The 14,356-nt window shown below is 58.5% G+C and overlaps 2 protein-coding genes and 1 non-coding gene across 7 annotated transcripts in view; 1 reads left to right on the forward strand and 2 right to left on the reverse strand.

Annotated features, from left to right (window-relative positions):
• Window positions 1–5,112, forward strand: TMEM216 (transmembrane protein 216). 5 transcript variants are annotated; one of them, XM_043549641.1, is made up of 6 exons: window positions 96–174; window positions 1,279–1,976; window positions 2,591–2,692; window positions 3,198–3,290; window positions 3,705–3,906; window positions 4,479–5,112. In XM_043549641.1, exons 2-6 carry the CDS (start codon window positions 1,820–1,822, stop codon window positions 4,492–4,494), a joined length of 570 nt encoding a protein of 189 aa, XP_043405576.1. In that variant the 5' UTR covers window positions 96–174; window positions 1,279–1,819; the 3' UTR covers window positions 4,495–5,112. The 5 variants fall into 5 exon arrangements, with proteins under 5 accessions (XP_007065837.2, XP_043405576.1, XP_043405577.1 ...); XM_043549642.1 differs by having other exon boundaries at window positions 158–174; window positions 1,310–1,976; XM_007065775.4 differs by lacking the exon at window positions 1,279–1,976 and having other exon boundaries at window positions 1–174.
• LOC102935914 lies at window positions 3,704–12,908 on the reverse strand. Its single transcript, XR_003565576.3, has 7 exons — window positions 12,496–12,908; window positions 10,658–10,907; window positions 9,925–10,206; window positions 7,959–8,077; window positions 7,132–7,288; window positions 6,336–6,509; window positions 3,704–5,728 (listed from the first exon to the last, which is right to left on the reverse strand). It is a non-coding gene; the product is annotated as a fascin (transcript).
• CPSF7 (cleavage and polyadenylation specific factor 7) overlaps window positions 12,599–14,356 on the reverse strand; it is a 24,758-nt gene continuing 23,000 nt past the window's right edge. The window contains exon 10 of the mRNA XM_037899436.2: window positions 12,599–12,726. The gene's annotated coding sequence lies outside the window, so the exon portion shown is untranslated. The remainder of the gene's footprint in view (window positions 12,727–14,356) is intronic.

Below are 14,356 nucleotides of genomic sequence, written 5' to 3' on the forward strand. Positions count from 1 at the left end.
AGCCCTCGCTGCTCAGCGCCCGGCGGGTCCTCCCGCACCATCGAGCCGCGGGGCTGAGCCGGATGGAGCGGCGCGAGCCGCTCTGGCCCCGCACTTCCGCTTCCCCCTTCCGCGTTCCCGGAAGCGATGGCGCTGGGTGGCAGTTTCCATGGAGATGGAAGATGGCGCCCAGAAGTAAGTGCGGGACTGGGGGAGGGGATCCCGGATTTCCCTCCTCCCCCCCAGCCCAGTGCGTGGGACACCCTCCCCAGGAGCCTTCACCGAGCACGGGGCGGCAGCATCCCTGGGGGGCAATTCCGGGGGGGCTGTGCCACGTGACTCCTAATCCTTGCGGGAAAGACACGTGACCTCCCTATCCCCACCATCGGGGGCGCACATCCCCCTGCCCCACCTTCTACATGGGGTGCCACGTGACCCCCCCACACTTCCCTGACCACCCTGGGGCTGCCACGTGACCCCGTTCTCGCGGGAAGGGTCCTTGACCTTCCCCTCCACGGGGGGGAGGGGCACGTCCCTTCCTCCACTCCATCCCAAGGGGGCCACCTGTCTCCCCTTCCCCCACCCCATCGACGGAACTGTGCCCCCCCCCAGCCCTGTTTCCCCCTGATTGCCTCCAAGCCTATCTCCCCAGGTGGTGATGGAGAGGGTGTCCCTGCCCAATCGCCCCCTCCTGCACCTTCAGGAGCTGGCTTAAAAACAAAATTAGCAGATTTTATCTATCAGGAAAGCACCGGGCACCTCCCCAGTGCCAGATCCACTGCCCCCGGCTGGCTCAAAGGGTGCTGAAAAGCAGCTTGCCCTCAGAGCCCAGGCCTGGAAGCCTCAATGCAAAGTACAGAGCTACAGCCAGCAGGGGCTGGGATGAAAACAGTCAGGAGTCAGGCAGCGTTAGTTTGCACTGAGATCCATTCTCATCACAAACCTGATTACAGTCTATCGGTACCTTGAAAACACCGCTTACTACAAGGTTCTGTCATCTTATAGACTTTAAGGTCCGAAGGGACCATCATGATCATCTAGTCCAGGATGGGCCAAGTTTCACACCCCGCTCCCTGGCGGAAGCTCGAGGGCCAGATTAAAACATATGAAGGGCCTCATGTGGCCTCTGGCCCGTAGTTTCCCCACCCCCGATCTAGTCTGACCCCCTGCACATTGCAGTCCACAGAACCTCACCCACCCACCCACCCCTGAAATAGACCCCTAACCTCTGGCTGAGTTACTGAAGTCCTCAAATCGTGGTTTAAATACTTAAAGTCACAGAGAATCCACCCTTTACAGACATATTCCTGGGAACTTTATTTCACCCCAGTCAGAACAGAAGACAACAGCCATGGGTCTCTGTCTTGTTACTTCCAAAACATCATGTTCTGCTGCTGAAAGACCAGCCCACACAGCTGACAGCTTGTCTGCCACATCACTGCTGTTGGAGTCAGTGTTTCACTTTGGCCTGAAGCACCAAGCAACTAGGAACAGCCGACTTGGAGAGTCTGCGAAACCAGCTCCTGCTGCTGAATTTCACTCCTTGCTGCCTGACACCCAGCTGTAAAATGGGGCAGGTGGCACCCTACTGTGCAGCTGGGCATGTGCAGGAGCTCTTTGATCTTAGCTGGACCTGCTGCCCTGCCAGGTTTTCTTTTTAAATACCACTGTCCTGTTCTCAGAAATCCTCTTCTTGCCACTCTTCGGGAAAGCTCCTGCCTGCAGACAGAAAGTGGAGAGGCTTAGAGACCCACACTGCCTGCTTCTAGCAGAGAAGAGCTGACCGCGAACCAAAGGCTGGAAGCTGAAGCTGGACAAACTAAAATTAGACAGTAGGCCCATGTTCCCAACAGTGAGGGGACAGACCACGGGCAAAAATGACCCAGGGAAATGGGGGATTCACATCACCTCTCTGGAAGATGCTTTAGTCAAACACGTAACTGGACTCATGCCAGAAGTGAGGTCAGCCCCAAGTGGCAGCTCACCCAGCCTCTGGGGTAACTTGGCAACCTGTGCTATACAGGAGGTCAGACTCAGTGATCCTTTCTGGCCTTAGACGCTGTGAAATCACAGTAGCACCCAGCAGCCCCAGCTGAGACCAGGGCTCCATTGTGCTGCACTAATGCATTGCGAGAACCAGCCCCTGTCCCAGTGAAACAAAATAGACAAAAGCTGGGAGAAAGGAAGGATTCTTATCCTCATTTTACAGATGGGAAACTGAGGCCCAGAGAGACTCAGGGTCAGATTTTGAGGTGCCTAAAGAGGCAGGTGGGCACCTGTCTACATCTTTAGGTGCCTACATCTCTTTGTAAGTCTGTGCTTAGTGGCTTGACCAGGGTCATGCAAGGAGCCTGTTGCAGAGCTGGGAAGGGATCCAGGCCAGTACCTTGACCACCTATCCTCTGAGTCAGTCCCTTGTGTTCAGCCTGTCTCAGAGAGACAGACAATCCCTCATCCTACGAGGACGGGGCTCCCATGGGGAGTTAGGGGTTAATGCAGCTCAGGCCCTTCCGGCTTCCTCTGCCCCCTTTGTGGGGAAGAATGAGGGCGGCAGGCCTGCATGGGGAGCAGCACCTCGCCCATTCATGCTGTTCATCTGCCCATCCCCTAGGCCGCCAGCTCTCCTCTACACCCCTGGAAATCCTGCTCTTCCTCAATGGATGGTATTATGCCACTTACTTCCTCCTGGAGATCTTCATATTCATCTATAAAGGTGAGTTCCCTCTGCTGCCATTCCAGCCTCCATTTCAGATCACTAGGGCTGCCCGCTGTGCTGTGCCATCAAATGCCACTTGACTGAGGGCAAGGCAGGCAGGACAAGCCCAGTGGCATGCCAGCTGACTTATTCCACCCAAGACCCTCAGGCCTCTCAGCCCATGCATGCGTTTCAGCTACTCCCAGCCCGTTGCAGGGCTGCGTCTGGTGGGAGGAGGAGTAAGAGGAAGCCATTAGCATTTGGCTCTGATGCTGAGCAAGGGCCAGGACCTGTTAGATGAGCCTCTCTCTGCACTGCATTTCTGTGGTCCTGCTGGCACCTCTCTGGGGCTCTCCACCAGACTTGCTGTCCCTGGAGGAAGGCCTTCAGGCTGAGAACCACTAGCTATTCACGGCCATCTCCCCTTCCTTAGGAGCCTGTCCTGGGTGAGGGACAGTGACATGCCAGAAAGAGGGTTTGGGGGTCTTGCACTCCTCCTGAAACAGGTGACTTGTGTTCACAGGGCTGCTATTACCATACCCCTCTGCCAACCTGGCCCTGGATCTAGTCATGCTCTTCCTCTACCTCGGCATTGAAGTCACTCGGATATTTTTTGGTGAGTGCCTAAGATTAACAGCCAGCTCTGGAACAACAGGGCGAGCAGCCCCTTGCGGGCAAACACCTCTGAGAGGGCTGGACTGGTGCCTGATTTCACTGGGCCGCCAAGCAGCCAGCACATGACTGACTTTTGCTCACTCAGCTTGGAGATGGATCAGTGCCTTGAGCTGAAGAGCTCTTTGCCTGAGCCATCCAGGTCCCTGGACCGGGGCCAGATTGGAGCCAGAGCCCTAGAGAGGAAAGGCTCCATGTCCCATTCCCTGCCCTTGGGCTGGATTGGAGCCTGTGTCCTAGAGGGGATATCCCAATCCCCCAGCAGTCTGTCCCCACAGTCGTGCCCCTCCAGGAAGCTGCGTGCGTGACTGGCTGCAGGGTAGGGATCAGTTGCCTTACTAACTGTGCCACGTGGCAGGCTCCAAGGGGAACCTGTGCCAGCGGAAGGTGCCGCTCTCCATCAGCCTGGCCTTGACATTCCCAGCGGCCGTGATGGCAGCTTATTACCTGCTGCTGCAGACCTACGCCCTGCGGCTGGAGGCCATCCTCAATGCCATCCTGCTGCTCTTCTACGCCGTCGAGCTGCTCCTGGGCATCCTCACCCTGGCCTCCTTCTCTAGGTACCCAACCCCCGCCCCTTCCTGCCCTGAGAAGCAGCAGCACTGGGAGGCAGTGGGAGACTGAGCAGGTGTGGGCAGGGTCTGGAGGGGTAACATGGGGCAGGGGAGGAGCTGGGATGGGGAGGGAGACAGGATCCAAGGGGTGAAAAAGCACTGGGACTGGGGGAGACTGGACCATTCCTGGGCTAGTGGAAATGAGGGAATAACTAGGTAATGGGCAAAGAGGGAGGCTGTGGTGGAGACAGGGTGAGGGAGGGAAAGTGGGGAGAGAAAACGCTGATGATACAAACAGGAAAAGCTGGGCAAGCGGCTCATGCACATGCCTGGGGATCAGGACTCCTGGGTGCCATTCCTGACTGCCCTGCCTCGGTTTCCTCATCTGCACTCCTCTCCTCTGATTGGCTGCCTCTCCCCACTACGAGGACAGATTCACGGGAGGGTGGGGAAGCAGTTGGGGTGATAGGGTTGCCCAGGGATGTGAGGGAAGCTCCCCCCAGCCAGAGCCCTGTGCAGGGTGGGGTTGGAGAGGCTGCTATTGACGGTCAGGCTCTCTCCTGTTTATCTCCCTCTAGGGTGGACTCGTACTAAGGCTCCATCCAGGCTGTTCCGGGCCAGACAAGGCTACGCATTGCCCCAGTGCCGGGGACCGAGGCCACGCATTCCCTCCCTCCACAGCTGGTCTGATGGCAGCGTCCCAGCCCCTTGGAGCAGAGCTAGACCCAGCCACAGCCTCATTCCACATTAGCCCCTCCTGGGCAGGAAACCACCGCTGGTGTGCCCAGCGACTTGGAGAGAGACTGTAACTCGCATCCCAGACCTGGCGCCTCATGAAGGGGGGAAGAGGCTGCTGGGAGCTGTCATGGATCCCATTCTGGCCCCTACAGCCAGGGCTTAGAGTTTGTCCAAGCCCACGCACACAAGGCCAGGTGGCCCCTGGCCCAGACCACACCCCCAGGGATCATGCCTGCACCTGCTGTGTCCTCCCATTTCAGCATGGGGGCGGAGGGGCAGACACCCAGGGCCCCCCTGTAAGTATTAAAAAGCTCCTGTCTATCGCATGTGTGCAGTGACTGATGGGGAGGTGCTTGCGCCCACTCCCCCAGATTCAGTGTTGTTTGCTGTAGCAGTGACTCGTGGCACTTTTTCCCCTCCTCTCGCACCCTCCGAATCAATACTATTTTCCAATAAATATTTATTTTTCTGCTACTGCTGCTGCCTGGAGCCTTTTCATTAGAGTAGGGCTTCCCCCAGGGGACAGCAAGAAGGCACCTCTGTCCCTGGTCCACTAGAGGGCAGCAACAGCCACCTGCTCCCACTTCAGAGCACATGAATGCTCTCTGCTCCACATAGCACTGCTCTGGCTTGGAGAAGCCCCATTAACTCGCCTCCCTCCCCATGGGCCACATCTCCTCCCAACAGCCGGCTCCAGGTGGCAGGCCAGGCCCATGCCAGCCTGCACTGTCTGCCCCAGCCCGGATACACTCTCCAGTTAGCAGGAGGGATACTGATAGTGAGGAGAGATGGGCAATGACTGGGTGGCAGCAAGAGGGGAGGGGTCCCAGCAATAGGCTGGCAGCGGCTGAGACAGTGGAAGAGAAGTTTATTTCAGGGGCTAGCAACCCTCAGTAGCGGAAGGGTGTGGCAGAGGCTGCATCTGAGGCCCCTGCCCACAGGCGGCCCCCCGCCTCCACCACCAGGTACTTCTTGTTGGGAGCCTTGAGCACGAGGCAGCTGGAGGAGACGAACTGGAGGGAGAAGTTGCTGGGGTGGTCTTCATTCGCCATGACCAGCCCGTCCTTGTCCAGGCTCCAGTACTTGTTGGCTGCAGGCCAAAGGGGGCAGTTAGGGCCAGGTAACATGAGGATCATGGGGGAGGGGGCAGCCAGCGTGAAAGGCACACTTGGGTGCATGTTAACCTAGGGAGGCTTCCGCAGGATGTTACGGGTGGAATCACTCCAGGAGATGCACACCAGAACCTTGCTGCAGAGTGGACACTAGCTGGGGCCAGCGTGGACTCTGCTCCTCGAAGGATTATGGGAGAGGCAGGGGGCGCTTCCCCCTTTCCTCTGAAGTGCTGGCTACTGCACCAGATGGGAAGGGGAGGAGCTGGGGGCCTTCAGCAATTCATTGACTGTGTCCCCAGTGATGGAGGAGGGCATTTCCAGCCTGGGCAGGGGTACCCTGGGCAACCCCACTTCCTAAGACATGGCCAGGGGCCCCTTCTCCCACCTCCAGTAGGGATCCCCTAGTACCCCCATCCCCAGGGATACCGCAGTGCCTGCACATCCTCATCACCCTGCACCCCCACAGTCCAGTCCCTGGCATGGATACCCTGGTACCCCCCCATGCCTAGTACTCCCCAGCCCATTGTATCCCCAGCCTCCTGGCGTCTCCACGCCCAAGCCCCTGGCAGGAACCCCATGCCGCACCGACTCTGAAGTGGCAGAAGCCGTCCTCGCTGAGCGTCAGGGTGCTGGCGTCGTAGGCTGGCCGGTTCCCGTCCAGGCGCTGCGTCCCGGGGAACAGCCCCACGAAGCCAGCCTCGCTCTGCAGGATCAGCAGGGGCCGGTTCACCAGCAGCAGCAGGAACTCCTCCTTCTTGCCTGAGGGCACAGATCCCAGCAGGCAGCGTTAGCTCCAGCTGGCCCCACACGGGGCTCGGGATGGAGGCTACCGGCCCTGCAGAGGTGCTGTGCGGAGGCAGAAAGGGCCAAAGCTCAGTCAAGTCAGGTCAGGAGGGGCTGCTGCTGAGAACCATCCCTTCGGTATATGGGGGGGATAGGGGGAATGGGGGTGGGTGACGCTTCAGAGTAGGGCCCTGGACCCTCCCTCTGTCCCACCCCTCCAGGGCAGGGGTCGAGAGGAGAAGCCAAAGCTTCTGTGCACCCAAAATCACCATCGCTGCTGGAGAGCAAGCCCTGGAAATGGACACTCTCCTAGCAGGGCAGGCTTGGACCCTGCTCCAGGACCCTGCTCCAAGGCCAGGGCAAACCCTGGCTGCAGCCAAGGGGGGCAGTTAGTGCCAGTGATCTGGGGAGGTGGAAAATGGGCTGAGATACCCTGGCCTCATGTCACGTGAGTCCCAGAACAGCCACTGCATGGGAGGGATTTATCAGCACCGCCGCGGGGCTGGATGGGAAGCGTGGGGCAGTGAGGAGAAAGGGCCTCTATCGCATTGCCAACCCCCCTCCCTGATTAGGGGTATCGGCTGCACCCTGCCCCTACCTGCTGCCTCGGGCACCAGCAGCAGCTGCCCGTTGGGCCTGGTGGCCACTTGTCTGCCGTCAGCCATTCGCAGTGTCACCCTCTGCTCCCGGTACTGGAGTGAGAACCAGACTCCCTTGTCGTGGGCGCTGGTGCTCACCACAGAGTCGTTGGGGCCCTGCAAGGAGGCAGCATTATGGGGCAGGGCAGGTGCTCAGCTCTCACGCTCCCCCTCTGGGGGGACCAGGAGCTGCTCCAGCTCCCAGCGGGAGTCTGGCCACAGGCCCAGTCCTTGGAGTAGGGTGACCAGATGTCCTGATTTTTGGGTCTTTTTCTTATAAAGGCTCCTATAATCCCCCACCCCCGTCCCGATTTTTCACATTTGCTGTCTGTCACCCTACCCTAGAGCCATGTTCCCCTGCCACCATCTGACGCCCCCTAGGAGAGGGGCGAACATGGCTCTGGGGCAGGGCTAAGGAGGGCACCAGCTGGGCACAGGGGTGGGCAGAGAAGGGACAGAGGGATCAAGATTCAAAGCCCTCCTGCCCAGGCCCCTAAGCAAGGGGGTTTAACCCCTAACCTGCTGGCACCCTCTCAATTGGCCACTCCTGGAATGGGGCACACTCTAGCAGCTGGGATTGGATAGCAGGGCAGGGGAGAGCCAGGGCCAGCCTGCCCTGTGCTGGCAGTTGCCTACATCCCTCAGTCCCAGGGATGTGTTCACCCCTGCTGGTGGATCGCAGAGCTGCACCATGGCAGGCAACGCGCTGCAGGACAAAGTCGGTGGTTCTGTCGATCTCCCCCCATTGGGGAATCTGTGCCAATCCCCTGGCTCCGGCCACACTCACCACGGCGAGGTAGGTGCCGGAGGAGCTGCGAAAGCAGGCCTGCTTGGTGACATCATTCAGCAGCAGCTGGAAAATCTCCGTGTTGCCAACGGACATGGCGTTGGCATAGATGTCAGCCCCTGCGGGCAGCAAGAGATGCATGGTAACAGGACGGGCAGCATGGTGCCAGCCCGGAGAGTCAATAACGCCCTCCCCTATGGCCCAGAAGGGCTGGTATGTGTATCACTGCTGCCCTCTGCTGGCTGCAGCCGGACCTACTCCAGTCACGGCAACTTCCATCCACCACAGCACATGGGGATATGTTGGCTCTGTGAAGAGATCCCAAGGGCTAAGTGGCACACTGTGGCTGCCCACATAATGCAGAGCCCCCTTTAAAATATGAATGGAGGGTAATTAACAAAGGGACACCTGCCTGAGGCTACAGGCAGACAGCCTGAAACAACAGCTAGGAAAGGAGGTGCCAGCAGATCCAACAGCTAGATGGACTGTTAACCACAAAACTTACTGACTATCTGTCAATGCCAAACCCCATGGGCCATGTTCAACATGTGGGGGCAGCCCGGTATACAATGCTTTACACAAAAGAAACAACACAATGCAGATTTCTGTATTCCACTGGGTACAATATTGCAAATGACTTGCATCTTTGTCAGAGACCACCGGATTTAGCTGCAGAATTCAGATCACGCCGAAGTTTAATACAGATAACAATAGGGGCCTGAACCAATGTCATAAATATAAAGGGAAGGGTAAACACCTTTAAATCCCTCCTGGCCAGAGGAAAAACCCTTTCACCTGTAAAGGGTTAAGAAGCTAAGATAACCTCGCTGGCACCTGACCAAAATGACCAATGAGGAGACAAGATACTTTCAAAGCTGGGGAGGGAAACAAAGGGTTCTCTCTGTCTGTGTTGTCTTTTGCCGGGACCAGAGCAGGAATGCAGGTCAGAACTCCTGTAAAGGGTTAATAAACAATCTAGTTAGATATGCGTTAGATTCTGTTTTGTTTAAATGGCTGATAAAATAAGCTGTGCTGAATGGAATGTATATTCCTCTTTTTGTGTCTTTTTGTAACTTAAGGTTTAGCCTAGAGGGATTCTCTATGTTTTGAATCTGATTACCCTGTAAGGTATTTACCATCCTGATTTTACAGAGGTGATTCTTTTACTTTTTCTTTAATTAAAATTCTTCTTTTAAGAACCTGATTGCTTTTTCTTCATTCTTAAGATCCAAGGGTTTGGGTCTGTGTTCACCTATGCAAATTGGTGAGGATTTTTATCGAGCTTTCCCCAGGAAAGGGGGTGTAGGGCTTGGGGGGATTTTGGGGGAAAGACGTTTCCAAGTGGGCTCTTTCCTGTTATTTTTGTTAGACGCTTGGTGGTGGCAGCAATAAGGTCCAGGGACAAAAGGCAAAATAGTTTGTACCTTGGGGAAGTTTTAACCTAAGCTGGTAAAAATAAGCTTAGGGGTTTTTTCATGCAGGTCCCCACATCTGTAACCTAGAGTTCAGAGTGGGGAACGAACCTTGACAACAGATAACAATAGGGGCCTGAACCAAGATCAGGCCCCATTGTGCTAGGGGCTGTACAGACACAGTGACAGTCCCTGCCCTGCAGATCTGACTGTTTCACTACACAAACGGAGGACAAAGGAAGGAACATTATCTCCATTTTGCAAATAGGGAATAAAGGCCTAGAGAGATGCAGTGACTTGAGCTAGGTCCCACAGGGACCCAGGAAATGAACCCAGATCTAGTCCCAGTCCAGTGCTGCAACTACTAGGTTTTCTATGTGCCGCATGCCCCAGAGTACATGGAGCCTGGCTGCCAGGTCCTCTCCTGCTGCAGCATGTGCTGCCCGTCCGGAGAGCAGCCCGGGGGGGGGGGGGCGGGTCTGGAGTGGCAGTAGCAGCAGGGCAGGTGGTGCCATCTGGGTGCAGCACTGGGTTCCCCATCCTGCCCCACTCACCCGGCCTGCAGCAGACAAAGTGGCCCCCGGTGAAGGTGCGCAGCGTGACCTGTGCAGCGCTGGGCTCCAGAGCAAAGAACTCGTCGCGCCCTGGCTTGTCCGTCTTGAAGGTCTTGACGGTGTTCTCCCGCCCGGTCAGGTACCTGCCATCTGCGTCCCGCAGGGCCAGCAGGCCACCCCGCAGCTCCAGGGAGTAAAGCGTTTGAGGGGACAGCTCGGCCTGTAGTGAGCCGTCGGCAGCCAGCAGGCTCCCAGCCCCGCTCCACAGCCCATACTTCCTCTCTAGAGACAGGGCAGGAAGGCAACACTAGAGAAAGAGTCACCCCGGCACTGGGGCACCACGGCCCAGTGCCGCTGGGCTAACAGCTCTCCCAGCTGTATGGTATCCGAGCCACTGGCAATCCCAGTGATGCTGTGGGGCACATGGAACAGGCCAGCATGCCCCCCACCTCATCTACACCTACATTCCCCATCCCACCCCAGTACCCTGGCTTCCCACATCCTTCCTTGCACCCTCAGATCCTTACCCACCCACCCCAGCGCCCAATGCCCCACTCCCCTGCTCACATCTTCCCCCTCCTCTGTGATCTGCTCCCACATGGCACCCACCCCACACCCAACACCTTCCCCACCCCACCTGCTCCCTATCCCCCTTACTCTCCAGTACCTCCCCTCAGCTCCCCCACCCCAGCAGGGCAGAGCGCCCCTGAGGCAGCAGAGAGGGGCTGCCCACCTTTGAGGTCGAAGTGGAGGGTGATGACGGCCTCGGGCCCCCAGGGCAGATCGCGGTCGCAGCGCATGTGCCCGGTCTGCTGGTCACAGCGCATGTAGCGCTGCTTGCCGAGGTTCAGCATGTGCCCGTTGGGGTGCTGGGCCAGGTGCAGGCTCCACTTCTCGCCCTCGCTCACCGTCTGGGCAAAGCAGGTGACGTTGTCCTCGGCCCCACCCAGGTAGCGCTGGGAGAGCTCGCACTGCAGGGACACCTGCCGGGAGGGGCAGCCAGTCAGTGCCAGGGTGGGCACAGACGGCTCTTCCCTGTGGGCAGAGCACATGCCCAAGCAAGGAGGGGCCGGTGCCAGCATGGCTCGGGGGGCAGTGCTGGCTCCTCCTGTGCAGCCCCCAGCACAGCAATCAAGGGCCCCGGTGTGCATGTGGGAGCCTGGGAGGAGCCAGAGGAAAACCTGGGTGTGTTGGCACATGGAGGAGAGAAGCCAGCATTGCCACATGAGCCATGCTCAGGAGCCAGAGGGGCCGGGCCAACTGGAAGAGGGCCCAGGAGAGGGGTACGTAGACCTCTCCCACCTGGGCTGCAGTGGGACCAGGGAGCTGTGGGATCCCCCATTTCCTTGGTAAAGTGAAGGTGGGAAATCCTCAGGGCCCCTATGTCTGAGGAGAGGATGTCTGGGCCGTAGAGCACAGCAGCGCCCCCAGCTGGGTCCCTCTGTCGGTGCTGACACGTGAGCTTTGACGGCTCGTCGTCTGCCTGCTCTTCAGCCCCTGGCTCCATCCGACCCATGGGCAGGACCCTCTTGACCCCAGGACCCCTGAGCCATCATTGTCCCTGGCTCTGCTTCAGCCCACATCCGAAGTGACTCAGTCAGTCCCAGCTCAGGAGCTCCACCCCCACCCCCCACCCCATGCCAGCCTCGTGGCTTGTTCCGAGGCTCCCAGCCACGGCATCTGAGACACGGGCGCCTGCCCCACTGGGCCACCAGGTGGAGATGCCTACCCCTTATCTGCCCCAGACCCCTCAGCGGCCGGCCCGGGGGAAGGCTTTTGGTCACTACCAGCCCCAGCCAGACTCCAGCCACTGGCCTGGAGGCAAAAAGTTCCTCCCCCTCCCCGGAGCTTACAGTGGGACCAGCGCCCTAAGAGCAGGCCCCGAGCCGACCGGCCCCCAGGGAGCACCCAGTCACCTCCAACCAGGGACTTGCGCTATAGGGACACAGCAACTGTGCCCACGGAAAGGGGGATTTCTTGGGGGATGTGTGGCCCCCTGGTGGCTGCAGGGTAGAGGATCTGAGCAGGCACAGGACAAACTTCCTTCCCAACTCACTAATGGTGGGGGGGACTGGGATGACCCCACCCCTCCTGTGTTGTAGAGACCCACTAATGGTGGGCTGAGGCCATGGCCACTCTCCAATATAGTGTGGTGCCCCTAAGGCCTTGGCCAGAGCACAGAGATTGCTTGGTGGGAGAGCGAATTCTGACTTGACATGGCACCAGAGCTCGTCTGCACTCCCTCATGTCCTGGCTCAGTGCAAGGACCCCCCCTGAGCCACGGGGAGCCCCTTGGCTTGGATGGTATTTGCCAGCTGAGCCCCACCCAGCTTTGCTCCTCCCACAGCTGTCAGGTCCCCCTAGGTGGGGTGCTGGGGGATTGCCCATAGGGAGGGCAGGGAGCTGCGGGCTCTACCTTCAGATGGGCTGCAAGGTGCGGGAGCAGTTGGGGGCTCACACCTTGCCCTCCAGGTGCTGCCGCAGCAGGAGGGAGGCCCAGGCTCAATGGAGCTGGTGCCTGGGGTGGGGGGCAATGGGGAGTTCGGGGGTGTGTGTATGGAGTTTGCACACCTTGCCGTCTGGGTATTGCCGCAGCAGGAAGAGGGCACCCGGGCCCGGGCTCTCCTGGTCACAGGTGACTTTGCCGTTGGGATCGGCCGCCAGGAAGCGCTGCAGGGAGCTGAGCAGATGCAGCCTCTGCCCGCTCTCCTCGGCCTGCCCGGCAGCCCCGGCTCCCTGTGAGGGCATGAAGCGCAGCATCCAGACCTGGCGGAGCCGCAGCACCGAGCCCGTGGCCACCACCTGGAAGCGGAAGGGTTCGGCGCTCAGGTACCGGTTGGCAGCATTGATAAGGCCACAGGGCAGTGAGGGGGGTAGAGTGGAGTCAGCCATGGGGCTCTGATCGCTCCCACTCCTCCCACCTGGGCCACTTTATGCTGCTGGTACTGCTCAGACACACCCACAACAATGGACACCAGGCAACTGGGCAGTCATTGCACAGGCCCCACCCCACAGCACTAGCCCCGCCCACTCCACAGCCCCACCCACACCCAACTAGCCCCACCCACACATGGCTCCACCCCCACATTATGAGCCCCCCCAGGCTCCCATGGCTCCACCCCCAACTCGGACATGTCACTAATGGAGCAGCATCCACAATGGAGGGGCCATACCAGTGCTCCATCCCTACAACCTTTGGGGATGTTACACTTGCTGGTAAGGGCTTTGGCCCCAGCCCTCACAGGGACCACAGCCCAACCCCCACCCTGCATTAGGAGTAGAACCTCACCCCCTCCCCGGCCCTCCAGCTGCAGTCTTCGACTCCAACCCCAAGCACTGCTAAGCCAAGTTGGTGCCAGGTAAGGACACCCTGCCCCAGCAGGACGGAACAGGAGGCAGTGAAGCCATTGAGACTGAGAGTGCACATGCCACCCCAAGGAGAGCGTCTCAGCCAGCTCCCCTCTTCCTGCAGGCTCCAGAGCATCTCTGTGACAACCGCGATTACTGGGGGGATGGAAAGCTGGGGGGCCAATAGCTGACATCAGAGCCATGGCATCTCATGGCCCCACAGAAGTGCTGGAAGAGGACAAGATTGAGCCTTGCAAGACTTTATGAGGGCCTTAAGGTACCAGCTGCAGCTGCTCAGCCCCCTGCAACCCCCAGAATGAAGTGAGCTGTAGCTCACAAAAGCTTATGCTCAAATAAATTTCTTAGTCTCTAAGGTGCCACAAGTACTCCTTTTCTTTTTGCGGATACAGACTAACATGGCTGCTACTCTGAAACCAGAATGACCAGAGTCAGTTCAGGGCTGCCCCAGCCACTCTGGCCTGCGCTCGTAGGCAGGACTTCACTCACCAGGGTGAAAGGCAGCAGACTGAGCAGTGTGAGTACAGACATCTGACCATGGCCTAAAGCTCCATGCTACCACACCTGGGCTGAAGGGTGCAGGGTTAGTGGATACAGTCTGATGGTTGCTGGCATTTGAGCCATACCTGGAAAAGAGTAGCCTGAAAGGGCAGCAGCTTGCAAGATTGGGACCATGCAGGGCTGCTTTCTTAATCGCTGCCAGCAGGATGCCTCTAGGAGGCAGGCAGGCTGTTTCTCTGCAGGAGCCATCAGCCAGCCCTTGTCATCCCTGGTGGGACCCATTTCACATGTGACCTGAATGTCCCTCAGCTTCGCAGGACCTCAGTTATTAGTCCAAACTCAAAGAAGGTATTGTACCCTGGGACCCAGCCCAGCACGCCTCTGGGTGCCACTTTTTCTCAGCAGGGTGGCAGAGGATTCACATTCAGTTTCTACCTATCACTCTAGGGGACTCTCAGTAGACTTCATATGTAGCTGGTCAATGTAGGTGCAAAATCACAACTAGGCAGGGCACCTGACTCCTGTCATAGCATATACTTCCCTCCTTGCATCTTCCTCCCCCAAA

This window comes from Chelonia mydas, chromosome 6 (genome assembly GCF_015237465.2).
Source record: "Chelonia mydas isolate rCheMyd1 chromosome 6, rCheMyd1.pri.v2, whole genome shotgun sequence".
NCBI classification, from domain to species: domain Eukaryota; kingdom Metazoa; phylum Chordata; order Testudines; family Cheloniidae; genus Chelonia; species Chelonia mydas.

Bases quoted from the DNA above. Each gene is read 5' to 3' on its own strand.
- TMEM216 (XM_043549641.1), top strand. From the start codon at position 1,820: ATGTTCCCAACAGTGAGGGGACAGACCACGGGCAAAAATGACCCAGGG. The intron at 1,977-2,590 runs GTAACTTGGCAA...CCCATCCCCTAG, and splicing joins CAGCTCACCCAGCCTCTGGG to GCCGCCAGCTCTCCTCTACA. The intron at 3,291-3,704 runs GTGAGTGCCTAA...GCCACGTGGCAG, and splicing joins AGTCACTCGGATATTTTTTG to GCTCCAAGGGGAACCTGTGC.